At 48.2% G+C, this 16418-nt stretch overlaps 1 protein-coding gene across 2 annotated transcripts in view; it reads left to right on the forward strand.

The window, feature by feature from the left end:
• The window catches only part of GALNT2 (polypeptide N-acetylgalactosaminyltransferase 2), a 198959-nt gene that overhangs the window by 155162 nt on the left and 27379 nt on the right, over positions 1 to 16418 (forward strand). For both annotated transcript variants that reach the window (XM_036875703.2, XM_036875702.2), the window contains exons 4-7: positions 8130 to 8228; positions 8476 to 8543; positions 8760 to 8825; positions 14382 to 14503. In XM_036875703.2, the coding sequence (XP_036731598.2) occupies positions 8130 to 8228; positions 8476 to 8543; positions 8760 to 8825; positions 14382 to 14503 (355 nt within the window). The remainder of the gene's footprint in view (positions 1 to 8129; positions 8229 to 8475; positions 8544 to 8759; positions 8826 to 14381; positions 14504 to 16418) is intronic.

The raw sequence follows: 16418 nt of genomic DNA on the forward strand, positions 1-16418 counted from the left end.
ACCCACCCCGGTTTGGGCTCTAAATGTCCTTTCTGCTGTTGTTGGTGCCGCCCCTATCCCTCTGAGGGTGGGCATCCAGCTATGGGTCTCGATGTTGTTCTCAAGGGCCCTGGACGTGCCGGGCTTGTTCCGAAGGCCCCAGACTTGACTCTCTAGGTGCCGGGCCTCTAACCACGGTGGGGTTTGGGGAGCCCAGCGTGGGTCATCTTCCCGAGAGGCGGCATTTTTAACCCCCTCGCTGAATGTGGGCCGTGTCAGAGTCCACGTGTGATTCCCAGGCCCCTCAGACGGGTCTGCAGCCCCACTGGAGAGGACAGTGTCGTGAATAAGATCCTCCGCCTTCCTCAGTGTTTCCGAGATGAGGGCTAAGAACAGTCAGCGTCCACATCGCCTGCTGGGCCAGTGGGAGGGGAGCACCTAAAGTCCCGATCACCAGGCACCACCCAGACCTACCTAGGTGGGGCCAGGCCCAGGCATCTGCATTTTAACATCTTCTTCGGTGACGCTGAAGCTCACGGACTGTCTGAGCGCAGTGGTGAGTCCATGCCAGGGCAGCTGCCCCCAGGCACGCTGGCCTCATGAATGAGGCGGGTATGCCCTGCATGTGCCCGGGCCAGGGCTGGCTCCAGCCTGGAGGGCACCCTGCACTGCTTATATGGGGAATCCCGTCCCGTGCGGACAGCTGTGTCAGGCTGCCACGACGTAACCGCTGAAACCACAGACACCCCCTTTTCTTCTTTGGAAATGGAATTCATGCAGGCCTTCTCTGGGGATGGGGCTGCATTCGGGGCCTTATCTGGGTCACCTGCTGTTCAGAGCCTTCACCCCAGTGTCCCGTGTGTCAACACCCTCTACACACACGTCTCCACTACACAAGCAGGGAGCAGAGGGACTGGAAGTGACCAAAGATATTTTAATTGATTTTTTGGTGTTTGGAACTTCCTGGCCCTGCTGTCTGAGCTTGACCCCCACACGGGCCCTCTTGGTTGTCTGCCTGGCCTGCAGGGGTGAGTGCAGGCTGGCACACCTTCAGGGGCTGGGTCTGCCGGAGAGCCTGAGGTCAGAGCAGCCCTGGCCTCCGTTGCTGCTGCGTCTCCCTCCCCGCCAGAGGCGTGCTCCTTGGTTCAGAGCTCGGGCCAGCACCACCTGGCTCTTCCCAAAGCCTAGGAGCTGACCTTACACCTCCTTAAGTACACCTGACGCCTCCTGATCTTATTCTTCCCATCTGACCGCACCCTCTTGGTTGAGTATAAAGCTGCCTTTGTTTCTATGTCTGTAGAATCTGATTGGCTTTGAAGCCAGTGTTCCGTCCGGTAGCCCAGGCGGCCGTGGGACTTAAGAAGGTGGGAAAAAGCAGCAATGTAAATCTCAAAAGCAGAATGAAGGAGAAAGAAAACATAAATGAACTAGAAAAATAAGAAACAATAGAGAGGGTCAGATAAAGCTTGATCTTCAAACAGTACAAATCTCTGAGACTAGTAAAATGAAAAAAAAAACATGTTTAAATAAATTCAGAACAAAAGTGCAGACTTAACTATAGAGCAGAGTTTGTGAAGATCATAAGAAAATTGTAATATATTCTCATGCGAATAAATGTTCGAGAACTTGTGCCCAAAGTCGCGAATCCCTGAAGACCACCAAGGAGCCAACACCCATGCAAAAGCAGAGAGCCTTTATTCGAGCTAGCTCGAGCTCAATCTCTCATCTGCACCAACGCAGTGGCAAGATGCCAGAGAAAGAGAGCGAGTTTCAAAAACACAAAGGTTTTATGGGGTTCTAGGGAGGTTGGTGGGGTGATGGTCGTGGCTCTGGCTGATTGGCTGGGTCTAGGGGTAAAGTCGTGGCTCTGGTCAATTGGCAGGGTCTAAGGCGGTGGGTGGGCTCCTTGCTGACTGGAGAGGAGAGAGAGACCAAGCTCCGATTGGCTGAAATAGGATCTGGGTCCCGATTGGCTGAAATAGAATCCGGGAGCTTGCCCTTTCAAACTGACATCGAATGGATTGTTTCTTAGGAACATGGAAATTACCAGGATCATTTAAGAACTTTGTAGGAATAAAAAGTCTGCCTTACCAAAATTCCCAAGGCTTAATTAAGTGAGGTTGCCTAAAACACGGGCCCTTTTAGAGACCAGGAAACAGGGAAACGGCCCTGCTGGCCTCTTTAGAGCAGGAGTGCCCTGCCGTGGAAGCAGAGAAAGAGAATATGAGAACAGAGGCTTGTAGACCCGTCCGTTCTGGCCATAGATCCAAAAACATCTAAACCGAATTCTGGCCAACCTAATACAGCTCCTTTTTAAAAATCATAGCCAAGTGAAGTTTATTTTAGAAATAACAGGAATGATGGAACCTCAGAAAATACATTAATATCATATACCTTCTCAGTGGGTTAGAGAAAAGCTATGTGATCACCTTAATAGCCACAAGGGAAAAAAAATCAGTATAATTTAGCACTTGAATGGGAATTCCTTAACCTGATTAAAGGTATAGGTTTGAAGCGTCAATAACAAACATGATGCTTAATGATGAAAACCTAATTGTCTTCAGTTTAAGATGGGATCCTGGCAAGGATGTTCTCTACCACTTTTGTTTTTTATTGCATTTGTGTTATGGGCCATAACCAGAGCCTTCTCAAGACAAGAACCATCAGATGTGTAAGAAATGGAAAGGAAAGGACAAAATGTAGGTGAATTGACTGGAGGAAAATCCAGGAGAACCTACAAACCCTCAGAACTCGTGTAAGAGCTCGGTGAGACTGCTGAGGACAGGGGCCACATGCAAAATCCAGTAGCAGTTTTGGCCCTGTTAGAAAATGTAATAGGAGACGAGATCCCGCTCACTGCAGCAAGCAGAACTATAAGCTCCTTAGGGATAAATGCAACAAGACTTTTGTGGAGAAAAGTAAAAAATTATAAAACATAATTGCAAGACTTTAAAAAAAAATCCAGTTTTTAAAGATACTAATTCTCTTCAAATTAATCTATAAATGCAATGCAGTATCATGCAGTGCCTTTTCATGGAACTTGAAGAACTGATCCTTAAACTCAAAAGTTGAAGCATTTGGCCACAAATAGCCGGTACACTCTTGAAGAACATCATGGCAGAACAACTCACGTTATCTGACGTGAAGACTTACTTGGAAGCCACAGCGATTAAGGCAGTGTGGTGTGAATGCAAGGTTACAAAAATAAGTGAACAAGACAGGGACAGATGTAGGTGTAAAAACATGGTAGTGACGTTACAGATCAGCAATGAAATAATGAACTATTAAATGATGCTGGCACAACCAGATTATCCATAGAGAAAAACATGAGGTTACTTAGTCATGTGATCCATGTGAATATATACAGGTAGCTGAGTAACCTAAATATTAAAAGCATTCAGCATTTAAAGCATAACCCAATGGTTAAAACATTTGAAAGAAAATTACAAGAATATATGGGTGACTTTAGGTTAGAGAAACCTTTCCTGAAAAGCTTAGGGCCACAGTTTGAAAAATTAAAATTTGAAAGTATGTTTGACAGAAGATACAGTAAACAAAACTAAGGGATCTGCCACAGACTTGGAGAAGATTTTTGCAATGCACAAGGCTGACAAAGGGTAATATCCAGAATATATGAATTCCTGTAATCAAATAAGAATGAGCTAAAAATCTAATCAAAAAGTGGACAAAGTATGAGCATGCAATTAACAGAAGAAATTCACTCTGCTTTATAAACATGAGAAGATGTGTGACTTCTCTAGCAATCAAGGAAATGAAAATTAAAGTAATGAGAGGCTATTTTATACTAATCCGGTTGGCAAAGTTAAAAAATCTGATGATACCAAGGAATGGTGAGGATATGAGGCATCACAAACTCATATCCTTGTAGGTGGTAGGGAAATGAGGCACCGGCTTTTAGAGAATACTTTGGCATATCAAGTAAAGTTGAAGAGGTGTGTAACTAGAAGACCACTTGTGGGCCAGTAATACAGGAACTGTTACGTACGTAAAAAGACAGTGTCCACTGCTGTATCCTTCCTGACAGAGAAATCAGTCGTCACCAGAAAAGGGATTGAATGTGGTATATTTCTGTAGTGGAAAGCTGCGTAACAGTGGGTGTGAAGGAAGTAGAGCTGCATGTGTCAGAACAGATGCATTCCCTAAAGGTGAAAAAAGTAAAGAGGCCATAGTGTCATCCATGTCAATTTTGAATATACGCAGAACTGTGGATTATTTATTAATGTGTCCGTATGTCATTTATGAGAATCATACATAGGATAATGAAGTACCAAATTCAGGATCTTGGATACCCCTGCTAAAGATGGGGTTGAAGGTAGGAAGGACTGTAACTGTCACCTGTGATGGTTAACTTCATTTAAATAATCTGAATCAAATGCCAGCATTGCAAAATACTGAGATTTGATACAGCTGAGTGGAGGATGCATAGACGCTTGTATGTCCCCTAAATCTTGGGTTTCAAATATCACACGCACATATATATATACACACACAACAACACCATCGGTAGTGAGGTTGCCTGGGAAAAAGCAGGCCACCTGCTTCTCTTCCCGGGAGGCATGGTAGACTCGCTGCTGTGCTGCCTTTACTGTGGCCTAAGACTTGACACGTGGCTTCTCAGACCCAAAACCTCTTCTTTTGGCTTGTTTATTTGTTCTCCCTCCTTCCCCCAGCACCCTGTCTTTTTGTTTTATTGCCAGCACATCAAAAATCAAAGCTACATTTGTCTCTCAGGGACAGACTCAAAATAAATCCACAGATTAAATAAATCCAGAATGCCAATTTAATAATTTGTAAAGAGAAACACGTATGACAGCAGCCAGCACCTCGACACAGCGGCCCATTCCATGAGCCCGGCGCTGCTTCCCTTGAGTTGTTCATGGGAAGCCCCACAGCCAGAGGCCTGGCGGTGGACACGTAGCGAGAAGTCCCTGCTGCAGAGACTGACATTCAGGGCTCCACTGTCTGCAGAGCCTGAGCCACATGGGACTCCAAGTCGAACCAGAAACAAGTTGGGTGTTGAAGGCTCAGGGTAGTGGGGTCTGCACATCCCTCTCCAGGGCCCCTGCAGAGGGCTGACCACCCAACATCGGATCACATAATTAGTGCCCAAGGTTACCAGAGGCTCTTGGCAAAAATACCAGACCAGGTGGGGTGAGGGTGGTGAGGGCATGTTGAGGGATGGGGGGTGGGGGAAAAAACTTTCTCTATTCCTCTGCACACCCTGGAACAGCCTTCCACGTTGTTAAACAGAGCCCCCCGCTTCCAGCCTGAAGACGTGCATTTGATGATTTCGTCAGAGTCTTGACCAACCCCACATATAATGTCTGCATGGAAGGCAGGTTTGCCTCAGAGACAGAAGCATCCTTCATCCTGAGGGGCTCCAGATGCCCTGCAGCTGAGACCAGCCTGCCTCTCCGTCGTCAGCCAGTCAAGAATTCACATACTGATGGCCATCTGGTCTTAGATAAATTAAAACTAAATTAAGGTGTTTTTTTTTTCAAGACCTTATGTCCAATTTTTAAGGTCTTCGACTTACTAGACAAGGAGTTGCCAGCGTGACCACGTGAGCCCGTGGCGGCATCGGAGCCCAGGCCCAGTCCTGCCTCTGCAGCGGCATGCTCCTTCCAGCCTGTGTCCTCTGGGAGGACAAAACTGAAGGCAAACTCTTCCTGCCTCTGACTTAAAATAAATGACAATTTCTACTCAATGTCCAAAGGAAGCCCAAGTCTGAAAGTACTCAGACAGCCTGCTGTCCTGATGATACTGGGCGTTCTTCACTGGCTCTGGAGTGGGGGGCACTGCGTGGCAGGGTGTGGCTCTTTAAATGCAAGATTTATGCTGTTTATTTTTAAGAAAATTCTCCAGTTCTTGCCCCCACCCCCCACCCCCCACCCCCGCCGCCACCACACACACCTCTTTTTCTTGGTCCGGTGTGAGGAATTAGGATCTGAATTCATACACATGCACACACACTCTTAATTCATGGGGTGTGGGAGATCTCTCAGTTTTTACTCATTATCCCTGTTTGCCTTCGCCTTCAAAATGGGATACCTGTTAAATTTCCCGATTGCCAATTCCTAGTGAATAGGTAAAGGAATTTTAATTGAATGATGTTGTGCAGCAGCCCTTTGCATTCTGAAAAAATATTCCCAGAGTCCCTGGAATCTTCAAAATGTTCGGGAAGATGAAGCTTCATGCAGAAGAAACGAGGAGAGAGTAGAACGTGATTGTATCGGTTAAGTTTACTAGGGTTTGAGCTTGAAAAACGCTCCCCTCCCCTTGCAGAGCTCAGGCTCCTCTTCCCACTGTGCTGAGCCGGACCTAATTGCGGAGCATAACTGCCTCCTAACTCAGGGCTCTTGTTTCATTAGCATGACAGATTGAGTTCTTGGGAATGACAGTCTTTGGTAATTTGTTTACCGTTAAGCCTTGCAGACTCTTACTTCCTTAATACAGCAATCGGCTAATTCTTGAAATTGAAAAAAAAGAAAAAACAGCACAACTAGCCTATCAGTCTGCTTGTCATTAAAGACTTAGCTGTCAGGAGCCCTAATGAGGTACAATATTAATTCCAGAATGCATCTTTTCCCCGGACAACAATGACTGGCATATTAATTGCAGTTTTCTCATGATTAATTAAAATCAAGCTATCTGCACAAATAAACAGAAGAAGCCCATTTTGTGATTCTGACCTAATTGCTTTTTAATCGCACTGCTTTTCTTGCCCATTTTCAAAATGTGCTGCTCTGAAGCAGTTTTCCCAGCCACGAGGGAAGGTCGGTGCCTGCTGATGGAGGGTCGCCGGTCATCGCCCCACAGCTGCCAGAGCGTCCGCTTCAGACCTGGACTGCTGAAGTGCGTTGGTCACGGCTGCAAAGATTTTTTTTTTTTTTAATCTATCTCCTTTCCCACTGATTTCCATGTAAGATGCATACCTTTAATTCTGGAAGCAGATCATTCATGCCTAATCTACATTAAGAGCTAAAGAGTAAAACAAGGTGCAGGAAGGTCTTCCGTGGCAGTGCGTTTAACTGCGTGGGTTGCATGGAGGGACTGGACACGGGGCTGCCTGGCGGGTCCCTCCCCTACTGCAGACTCCGGCAAGGCTGTTCACCCTCCCCTCCCTGGTGTTGAAATGATGGGGGTGGAGCTGCTTCCCTGGATCTGCAGACCCGTTAGCTGTGTACCCCAGCCGCCCCACGCTGCTGTGAGAAGTTGCACTCAAGCCAGTTCGACTTGCCCGCGGGCCTCAGGAGCCGTGAGCCTGTGCCGTTTGTACTGCGCCCCAGGACTCGCTGGCCCCACCGTCTCTCTTCTGCTGGCGTGCTCTTCAAGTCCATGGAGCCTGCCTTGAAGGGTCCCTTAGGATGGGTTCCGCTGAGCCTGAGGATTTTACTGGTCATTTCTGTCCCAAGTAGACCGTGCCTGTCCATGTTCCCATGTTCAACCCAGAGCCCTCGCAGTCGTTTTAAAATAGCCGTTCTGTACCCTTGCAGTTTGCATTGGTTTGTAGTGACCTTGAGGCATGCCTTGTGACCTGCCCGTGGTTTGTGGGTGTGGTCCCTGAATCAACTTCATTCAGAGGCAACCCCAGTTTGGCGCTGCTTAACTTGGGCCCCTGGAGTCCACCCCTCAGCCTGCACCAGCCCTCACCGTGGTCATCTGCACTGTTTAGAGGCAGCCGGACCTGGCGTGGGCCGTGCGTCCTCGCTTCCCTGGGCCGAGGAGAGCAGTTAGGAGGTGCGTGGAGCTAGTGCTGGAGCTCACACACCGGCCTGGGGCCAAGCAGAGGTGGGAAAAGAGCACGGGCACGTGGTCAGTTCCACCCCTCAGAAGTGACCATTGTGAGTGGTGAGGTGTATCAGCACGTGAATATGAGTGGGATTTCACAGTTTTAAAACATGCTTTTTTTCCCCCAACATGGTAGAAAGATGTTCTCAATATGTTACTTTTCGTTGAAATCTTTCTTCTTTGAAACATAACCCTGATAGTGTTTCTGTCTCCTTACGTATCCTTATGCCCCCCGCCCCTGCCTCGGGGCAGGCGGAGCCCTGCTCAGCCGGCAGCCCATCTGCCCCTGCCCTCTCGGGCCTCGCTGCAACTCAGGGGGCCGTCTCTCTCCCCTTCAGGTGTCAGCGGAAGCAGTGGCGTGTAGACCTGCCGGCCACCAGCGTGGTGATTACGTTCCACAATGAGGCCAGGTCGGCCCTTCTGAGGACGGTGATCAGGTGAGCACGGCACGTGGTGCCCGTGGCCCGCCTGCTGCAGCTTATGGAGGTGTCCCCTGGCAGGGGTGCAGGACAGGGGCTGGGGGCCAGTACAGCCAGGCCAGGGCCAGCTCTGGGGGCACAGACAGCCACGCGACCCAGCAACACGAGGAGGGGCTGGTGGCTCTCCAGCCAAGGATTGGGGTGCAGGTATGAGAGTCCCCACCCCAAGTGGGGCTGCAGCCTTTATCTTTCTGTCTTTTCTCAGTGTGCTGAAGAAAAGCCCGTCCCACCTCATAAAAGAAATCATCTTGGTGGATGACTACAGCAACGACGGTAAGTGTGGGGCCGACTCCACCTCCATGTCCACTCACCCTCCTGCCATGGGCCCTCCTGTAGTGAAAAGGCCAGAAATCAGGGCCCCGGGAAGAGGTGCCTCTGTGGTGTGCGAGGAGATGCTCAGCCCACCAGGGATCAAGAGTCACTAGGCCTGCGTGCAAAGCCCTTTATAAATGTGAAGTTCAACGTGCTCCACCTCTGTTCTTTTCCTAGCTGAGGACGGGGCTCTCTTGGGGAAAATCGAGAAGGTCCGGGTCCTCAGAAACGATCGGCGAGAAGGTAAGACTCTTTACTTGATTCAATACCAAGGTAGCTGAATTCTGGCTTTTCCTGATCCCATAATGATGTAAAGAAATGTCTCAGCTAAAAGAACAATTAACGGTCCAGTCTTTTTGTCTGTCTCCCTCCACCGGGCCCTCTTGGGAGCCTCTCCCAGCAAAGCATAGGAAGCACATTCAAAGCTTAACTAATTGAGATTGTTTGTCTACTTGGGCAGAGTCCAAATGACATTTTTTTTCTTATGTATTTAGAAAATTGGTTTCTTTCTTCCACGACCTACTAAGCCCTATCAGTCCCTTGAGTAGACTTCAGAAGTAAAACAGAGATTTAGCAATGAGAAGTTTAATGACTTCATGCTCCAGGCATCTGATAAAATAACTGGGATTCAAGTTTGACAGCCTGCTGAAGGTGAACCAAAGAAAAGGCGCTAGCACCCCAAAATTATGTGCTTCTTGGATGGGCGAGTGCCGGCCTCAGAACTGACCATCCGTGTTGTCTCGCAAGAGCTGTTCTCACCGAGTCTTCTTCATTGTCAGTTACAAGAGAGACTCCAAAGGAGGAAGGTATTACCGTGAAGTGTCTGCAAAAGAAACTAAAGCCACGATGTAATTTACATCCAGCCCATCAGTGCCACTGCAGGGCTTGGTGGCTAGATTCGAGGTTCCTCCATAATCCGGAAAAAATCTCAGTCTAGGAAAATCGCAGTTTTCAAACGTGCCATTTTTGCCTTGCAAGGACAAGTGTGCATCCTGGGGCTGCGGTTGTGTTCTCTGGTCGGTGTATACTTCCGGTTCCCAGTGCAGCCCAGCCGGAGGCAAGGAATGCGGTTTTTCTTAGTGAGAATCTGATCAGCCAGTGAGGTGATGGAGCCTTTCAGGGCGATGTCACCAGCATTGCGTTTCAACCAAATAAGGCGGTCCATCCAGATGTTCAAGACACATTCACAGTGGGGTCAGCCTGGCCCCGAAGCAGGCCATTTGCCAGGCTCATCTGCCCCCCACGCTTCTAATAAACCAGAATCTTGAGAGCAAATCAAAATCTTGCATTGTATTTGCCCCCCAAAACACTGCATAATAACTTTCTGAACTTAAACCTATGCGTCTACTGGCACAGGAAAAAAAAAGGAGGAAAAAGTTAACTTTCACTGTTGGCATTTTTAACTGACAAATCGGTTGCCAGCCTTATCAGAGAGTGTGTTCAACCTGCCCAGAAATCAAAACAATGTTCTAGATGTGAACCTTCCATTTCCCTTCAGGTAGGCTGTCCACACCGACGCTTTGTTTTGGGAAGGGAGGGGGAGGGGCAGTTGTGGGAAGCCAGATTTTGCTTGGCCTGTACGGACGAATGAGATGTGTAATAGTTAAGTGGGAAATTACGCACAGAAATGTGTGTGTGTGCTTGTGTGTGTATAGGGTGCATGTGTGCATGTGTGTGTATATCCCGTACATAGAAACATACACACAAGTGCTTATATCAGCACCACTAGATGATAGAAAATCCATTGCATGAACTATTCTGGTAGTGAAGAAATGGCCTCAGGTTCGTGTAGTGCCAGGATTTTATTCTGCCAGTGATTCTTCATCTGCCTGTTGATTAGAATTAGCTGAGAGACTTAAAGGATGACTGTGCCTTGACCCTGCCCACAACTGAATAAAAATTCCTGGATTTCTAGGGCTGAGGCCTGGGCATCTTCATTTTTAAGAGCTGCTTGGATAATGCCAGTGTACTTTGAAAGTTGAAAACCTAGTCCTTCCCTCTCATTTTACAGATGGAAATATTACAGCCCAAAGAGGCTAAGTGGCCTTCTCACAGCCACACAACTGCCCACTGATAGTTGCAAGGCCAGGACCACATTGGACATCTTGAGTATTCTGTCCCATGCACTTTTTATTCCTCTTCCCACTCTCCTGACTACTTTGAGATTGACTTCTTCCCAGTTTTACTGAGAGATAATTGACCTATAACATTGTATTTATTTAAGGGGTACAACATAATGATTTGATTTATGTGTATGTTGTGAAATGATCACCACAGTTAGTTAACATCCATCAAATAGTTGTAACCTTTTTTCTGGTGATGAGAACTTTTAAGATCCGCTCTCTTAGTAACTTTGAGATATACAGTACGGTATTAGTGACCTAGTCACTGTGCTGCAGATGGCGTCCCAGGACCGACTTGCCTTGTGACTTGCCCCTTCTGACCCCCTTCCTCCAGCTCCCCCTCCCTTCCCACCCCTGCCCCTGACAACCACCAATCTCTTCTGTCTCTGAGTTCAATTAGTTTTAGATCCACACATAAGGGAGGTCACACAGCATTTGTCTTTCTCTGACTTATTTTGCTTGGCGTAATGCCCTCAAAGTGCATCCGTGTTGTCGTGAGGGGCAGGATTTCTTTCTTCTCCTATGTCTGAAGAGTATTCCTCTGTGTGCGTGTGTGTGCATTTTAATCACATCCTTATCCATTCATCCGTTGGACTTGGATTGTTCCCTGTTTTGGCTCTTATAAATAGTGCTGCAAATCACATGGTATTCCTCATTTTAATTTTTTGAGGAACCTCCACACTGCTTTCCTTTATGGCTGCACCAGTTTATATTCCCAACCAAGGGCTCCCTTTGGTCCACTTCTCAATCCAGCACTTGTTATTTCTTGTCCTTTTGATACTAGTCTTTCTGACTGGTGTGAGGTGGTGTCTTTGGTTTTGATGTGCATTTCCCTGCTGATTAGCGATGTGGAGCATCTTTTCACCTACCTCCTGTCCATCTGTGTGTCTTCTTTGAGAAAATGTCTATTCAGTTCCTCTGCCCGTTTCTTAATCAGATTGCATTTTTGCTATTGTGTTGTAGCAGCTCTTTATATGTTTTGGGTACTAACGCCTTCTCAGTCACATGATCTGCAAATATCTTCTTCCATTCCACAGACTGCCCTTTCATTCTGTGGATGGCATCCTTTGCTGTGCGGAAGCTTGTTAGTTTGATGTGGTCCCACTTGTTCAGTTCTGCTTCTGTTGCCTTGGTTTTTGGTGTCAAATTCAAAAATTCATTTTTGAGATACATGTCAAGGAGCTTACCACCTGTGTTTTCTTCCAGGAGTTTTATGGTTTCAGGTCTTACCTTCAAGTCTTTATAATCTGTTTTGAGTTGATTTTTCTGGATGGTGTGAGATAGAGGCCCGTTTCATTCTTTTGCATGTGGCTGTCCCGTTTTCCCACACCATTTATTGAAGAGGCTGTCCTTTCCCATAGGTCTCTTGAGGCCTTTTTTTCTCTCTCTCAATATCTTCTCTCTCTGTTCAACAGACAGATCGATTTCTGTTGATCCATCTGGAAGTTCACTGGCCATTCTGCCATCTCCAATCTGCAGTTAAGCCTGGCCAGTGAATTCTCCATTTCAGATAGTTGCCGTTTTCATTTCTGGAGTGTCCATTTGATTCTTTCCTGTAGATTTCATTCTCTGCGGAGAGAGCCCATCTGCTCACCCAGTCCAGCCACCATTTCCTCTGAGTCCTTGGCCCAGCTGTTGTAACAGCTGCTTTGCCGTCCTCTGTTCCTTCCAAGCTCTGGGTCATCGCAGCGTGAGTTTTTATTGACTCTTTTTTTTCTCTTGGGTGTAGATCACATATTCCTATTTCTTCCAATATCTAGTAATTTTTATTTTACATTAGACATAGTGAAGGTTATAGAGACACTGAATTCTTTATTATCTTTCTCTAGAGTGTTGATCTTTTTTGGGCAATTAAATTACTGGCTGATGGCCTTGAACTCGGGTGGGCTGGTCTTTGTACTTTGCTAGGATGTTTACATCGGGGGGACCCCTTGTTCCTGAGACATTGTCTGTGTTCCTAAATGCATTCTTGCTGGAGTTTGTGCAGAACTCAGGTGTTTACGAAGCGCTTCTAACCTGAGAGGACTCAGTGCAAAACTTAGTGTCACCTGCAGGGGGGAACAGCTGAAGTCTCTGCTCTTTCTGCCGTTTAATTGTTTCTCTTCATGCGCTCCCTGGGGTCTCCCCTGTGCCTGCGGGTTCAGGAGCCAGCCAGGGATCTACCAGCTAATAGGAGGTTGTCACCCGATTTGGGGCTTACTCTTTCCCAGGACCTCCTCCTCCAGTTTCCAGCCACTCGAGAAACCTTGAGGCCTGTCCTCTGATCCCTTGAGCCAAACGGGCTGTGCTGCTGTGGACTGGAGAGTCCTCCCCGGGGGAACACCAAGTAAACACGGGGCCGGCTCTCTGTGACCTTCTTTGACGGGTTGAATCCCCTCTGGTTTCTGCTTGCTTGTGGCTACTCTCCAGTCCTTCCCAAGAGTTGCTTTTTCCATCTTGCTTGGAGTGTATAATTGTTCTCCATGCAAGGATTTGCCCAGTACAAGCTACTGTGTAATACAAGAATTAGAAATAATTTGTCTTTTTTCCCTATGCTGAAATCATTGAAAACCTATTTTGACTATTGTGTATAAATAAAGAAACCTGAAAGCACTTGTCCTCACTGGCTGTGCAGTGCGCATCACAGCAGCGTCACATACAGCCACCCCCCTCGTCCTTGCACATGTGCTCTAAGACCCCCGTGGATTCCTGAAACTATAGATAGTGCCAAGCCCTATTTTTTATATGTATGTAAAAGCCTGTACATACATACCTATGATAAAGGTTAGATTCAGCACAAGAACTAATAACCAAGTAGGACAATTACAACAATCTACTGTAAAAAAAGTGATGTGGGTGTCGTCTTTCTCTCAAAATGTGTTCCTACCTGTCACTCACCCTTCTTGTGATAACGTGAGATGTAAAATGCCCGCGTGACGTGGTGAAGCGAGGGGAGTGGTGTGGGCCTTGTGCCATGGCACTGGGCCACACTGACCTTATGACCATGTCAAAAGGAGGGTTGTCCTGACCACAGTGGACACGCATAGACAGCAAAGCCCTTTTCTGACCACATCTATTTATGATAAGTGATATACTATTTATGATAAGACTGTGTGATGATAAAAAAGTATATTATTAACAGATCACAAGTATATAAATAGTGTTATTTGACCAATAGTGCCATTTTGTGTAAAAGCCAAACAGCTGGACTTTGTCCCGTATGTTATTTGGCTTGTGATAAGTCTTAGAAAGCAAAGAGAGTTGCAACACAGTTACCATTGAATCATTGCCATTAAATTCGGCACCATTAGCACTCAGGAGTATCCAGGTGACACCTTCCTTAGCTCAGTTAATTAGAAAACTCTGTTGCAGTGTCAGAGGACAGTAATCTTAAAAGTTCCACATGTCACTTGCTTGACAAAGGAGACTTCAGTTACGTAAAGGCCTCTCTCAGAAGCCAGCTGTTCTAAGAGAGTTGTCTGCCCCGTCGTCCAGTCAGTGTGAACAGAAAGTCCGGACAGAACTCCGTCTTGGGAAGCACAGGGCAGTACTGACCGCCCCACACATGTCTGCACTGGACTGTTGCCAGCAGGAGCCCCGCAGAGCTCTGAGCGTTTTGCTGACCCAGTGCCGGGTGTGCTGCTCTTACTGCCTTTTTCTCAGATGCCCTGATGAGCTTCTGAACTCGCTTCCACAGGCCTGATGCGCTCCAGGGTCCGGGGGGCCGACGCGGCCCAGGCCAAGGTCTTGACATTCCTGGACAGCCACTGCGAGTGCAACGAGCGCTGGCTGGAGCCCCTCCTGGAGAGGGTGGCCGAGGTGAGGCCCTGGCTGGCGCTCCAGGTTCCCTGGGGGCTACCAAGGGGGAAGGGTGCCTCTGGGACGTCTGCTCAGAGTATTTGATTCTCTGCAGGAGTCTATCAATAGGGGAAAAAGTTACTTCCCAGATAGGAGGCAAGGATAGCAGAAGTCGACGGAAATCGGATCGGTTTGATCTTTAGGAGGCTCTTCCTCCCTTACCTGCAGCTTTGCCCCCAACTCTGAGCTCAGGGGACAAAGTGCAGAGAACGGAGTCTGGCATGCCACAAGTGCAGTTGGAGCATCTGCCGGGGTCGGGACTGGTGGAGGGGTTGGGGTGTGCGGAGGCTGGGGAGGGGGGCTGCCTGCTGCCTCAGCCTGCTGCTCCTCCCGCCCAGGTGCTCCTCTGGCCCTGCTGCCCCCACCACGGTGCTGGTTGTGAGGCCCCTGTGCCAGCGTGAGGGGCTGGGGGCACCTGTGCCTACGCAGCGGTGGGTTGAGGCCATCGGGACGATGTGCAGCTCACTTTGTGCACCTTTCCTTCTAGAATCATCATCGCTGCTCTTACACTTGGCCTTTTGTCATTTCTCTTGCCCTTTACCTGTTCTGTTGACTTGCTTTCTTCCCTATTAAAAAGTGCTTCCTTGGGGCAATAAAGCAGATTTAATGAAAGTACTGGAGAAATGTAAAATGAGCAAATCATTCTTTCTCAGCATAGCAGGGATAGCTGATGGGCAGTAAGCCATGCAACAGTGCATAACCGCCAGCCACCTGTGATTATGATGATGTCATTCCCTACTGCTTACTAAGTGCTGACTACATGCAGACTCTCTGTGCGTACCCTATAATCCAGTATTGACCCCATTTGACAGATGAGGAAACTGGGGTTCAGGGAACTTTAATAACTTACCCAAAAGTCATACAGATGACAAGAGCCAGTTGCAAAACAGGCCTCACGGCATCCTAACAGAGCCCTCTCTCTTACGAGCACACACCTGGAACCCCTCCTGAACCGCCACCCCCCCACATCAGCTTCTCACTCCACCACACCATGCCCAGGGTCGCAGGGCAGCATGGAGGCCACCACCAGGGCATCAGAGTGCGTGGGGGCTGCGTGCTTCTGTGGTGGGCTGTCAGGATCACTTCAAACACCCCCTGCTAAATTAAAGTACAAAGAGCTGAGACTCATAATTCTCACTAATCCGGTCCTATCAAAAGAAATCACAAGGAAAATGAGCGTAGCCATCACAGAGTGTGCCCTTTAAGCCTTGTGCCCAGGTGAGTGGAGCCAGGCCAGGCGGATCCCACTCCCTGATTGTGGGGCCCACCCTGGAAGCGGACAGAAGGAGGGTGCTAGGATTCCCAGCATTCTCAGCACGGGCCTTTGATGCGTTAGGTTCTCAGCTCATCGGGCGGGCGCTCTGGCTTGTCCTTCCACAGTTTGTCCTCTGGCAGAGTTTGCCTTCTGGGCTCTCTGAATGGGTCGAGCAGGGCACTTGCTCTTTCGTTAGCTACCCGTCCTGGACAGTGTCTGACCAGATCAACCATCTGAACTTAAAGAGGGCAGGAAAGTCAAAAGGCCTTATGTTCACAAACCTTTAACAGCACAACAGCCACGTGGCATAAAGAAATGCCTCAGTCTGAGGGGAAATACGGTTTTGTTTGGCAGAATCACGGGCTAGACCGACTTAGACCTGGAACTCTCCAGTTACCGGGTGTACCTTCTGTGATGGTGCTGATAACCCCGCCTTACACACCTCATGTGACCAGGGGGCACTGATGCTGTTGTGCAGGCATCTCAGCCCCGAGTCCGTTCTGAGGCTCACAGCGGCTCACGGCCACTGACACTGAAGGCAGCTGAGCTTAGGGTCTGTCAGCGTGAGTGTGGCCCCATGGGTGAAGTCTGACATCTGAGCAGACAGAAGAGACCCCGGGG

This window comes from Manis pentadactyla, chromosome 12, assembly GCF_030020395.1.
Source record: "Manis pentadactyla isolate mManPen7 chromosome 12, mManPen7.hap1, whole genome shotgun sequence".
Lineage (NCBI taxonomy): Eukaryota > Metazoa > Chordata > Mammalia > Pholidota > Manidae > Manis > Manis pentadactyla.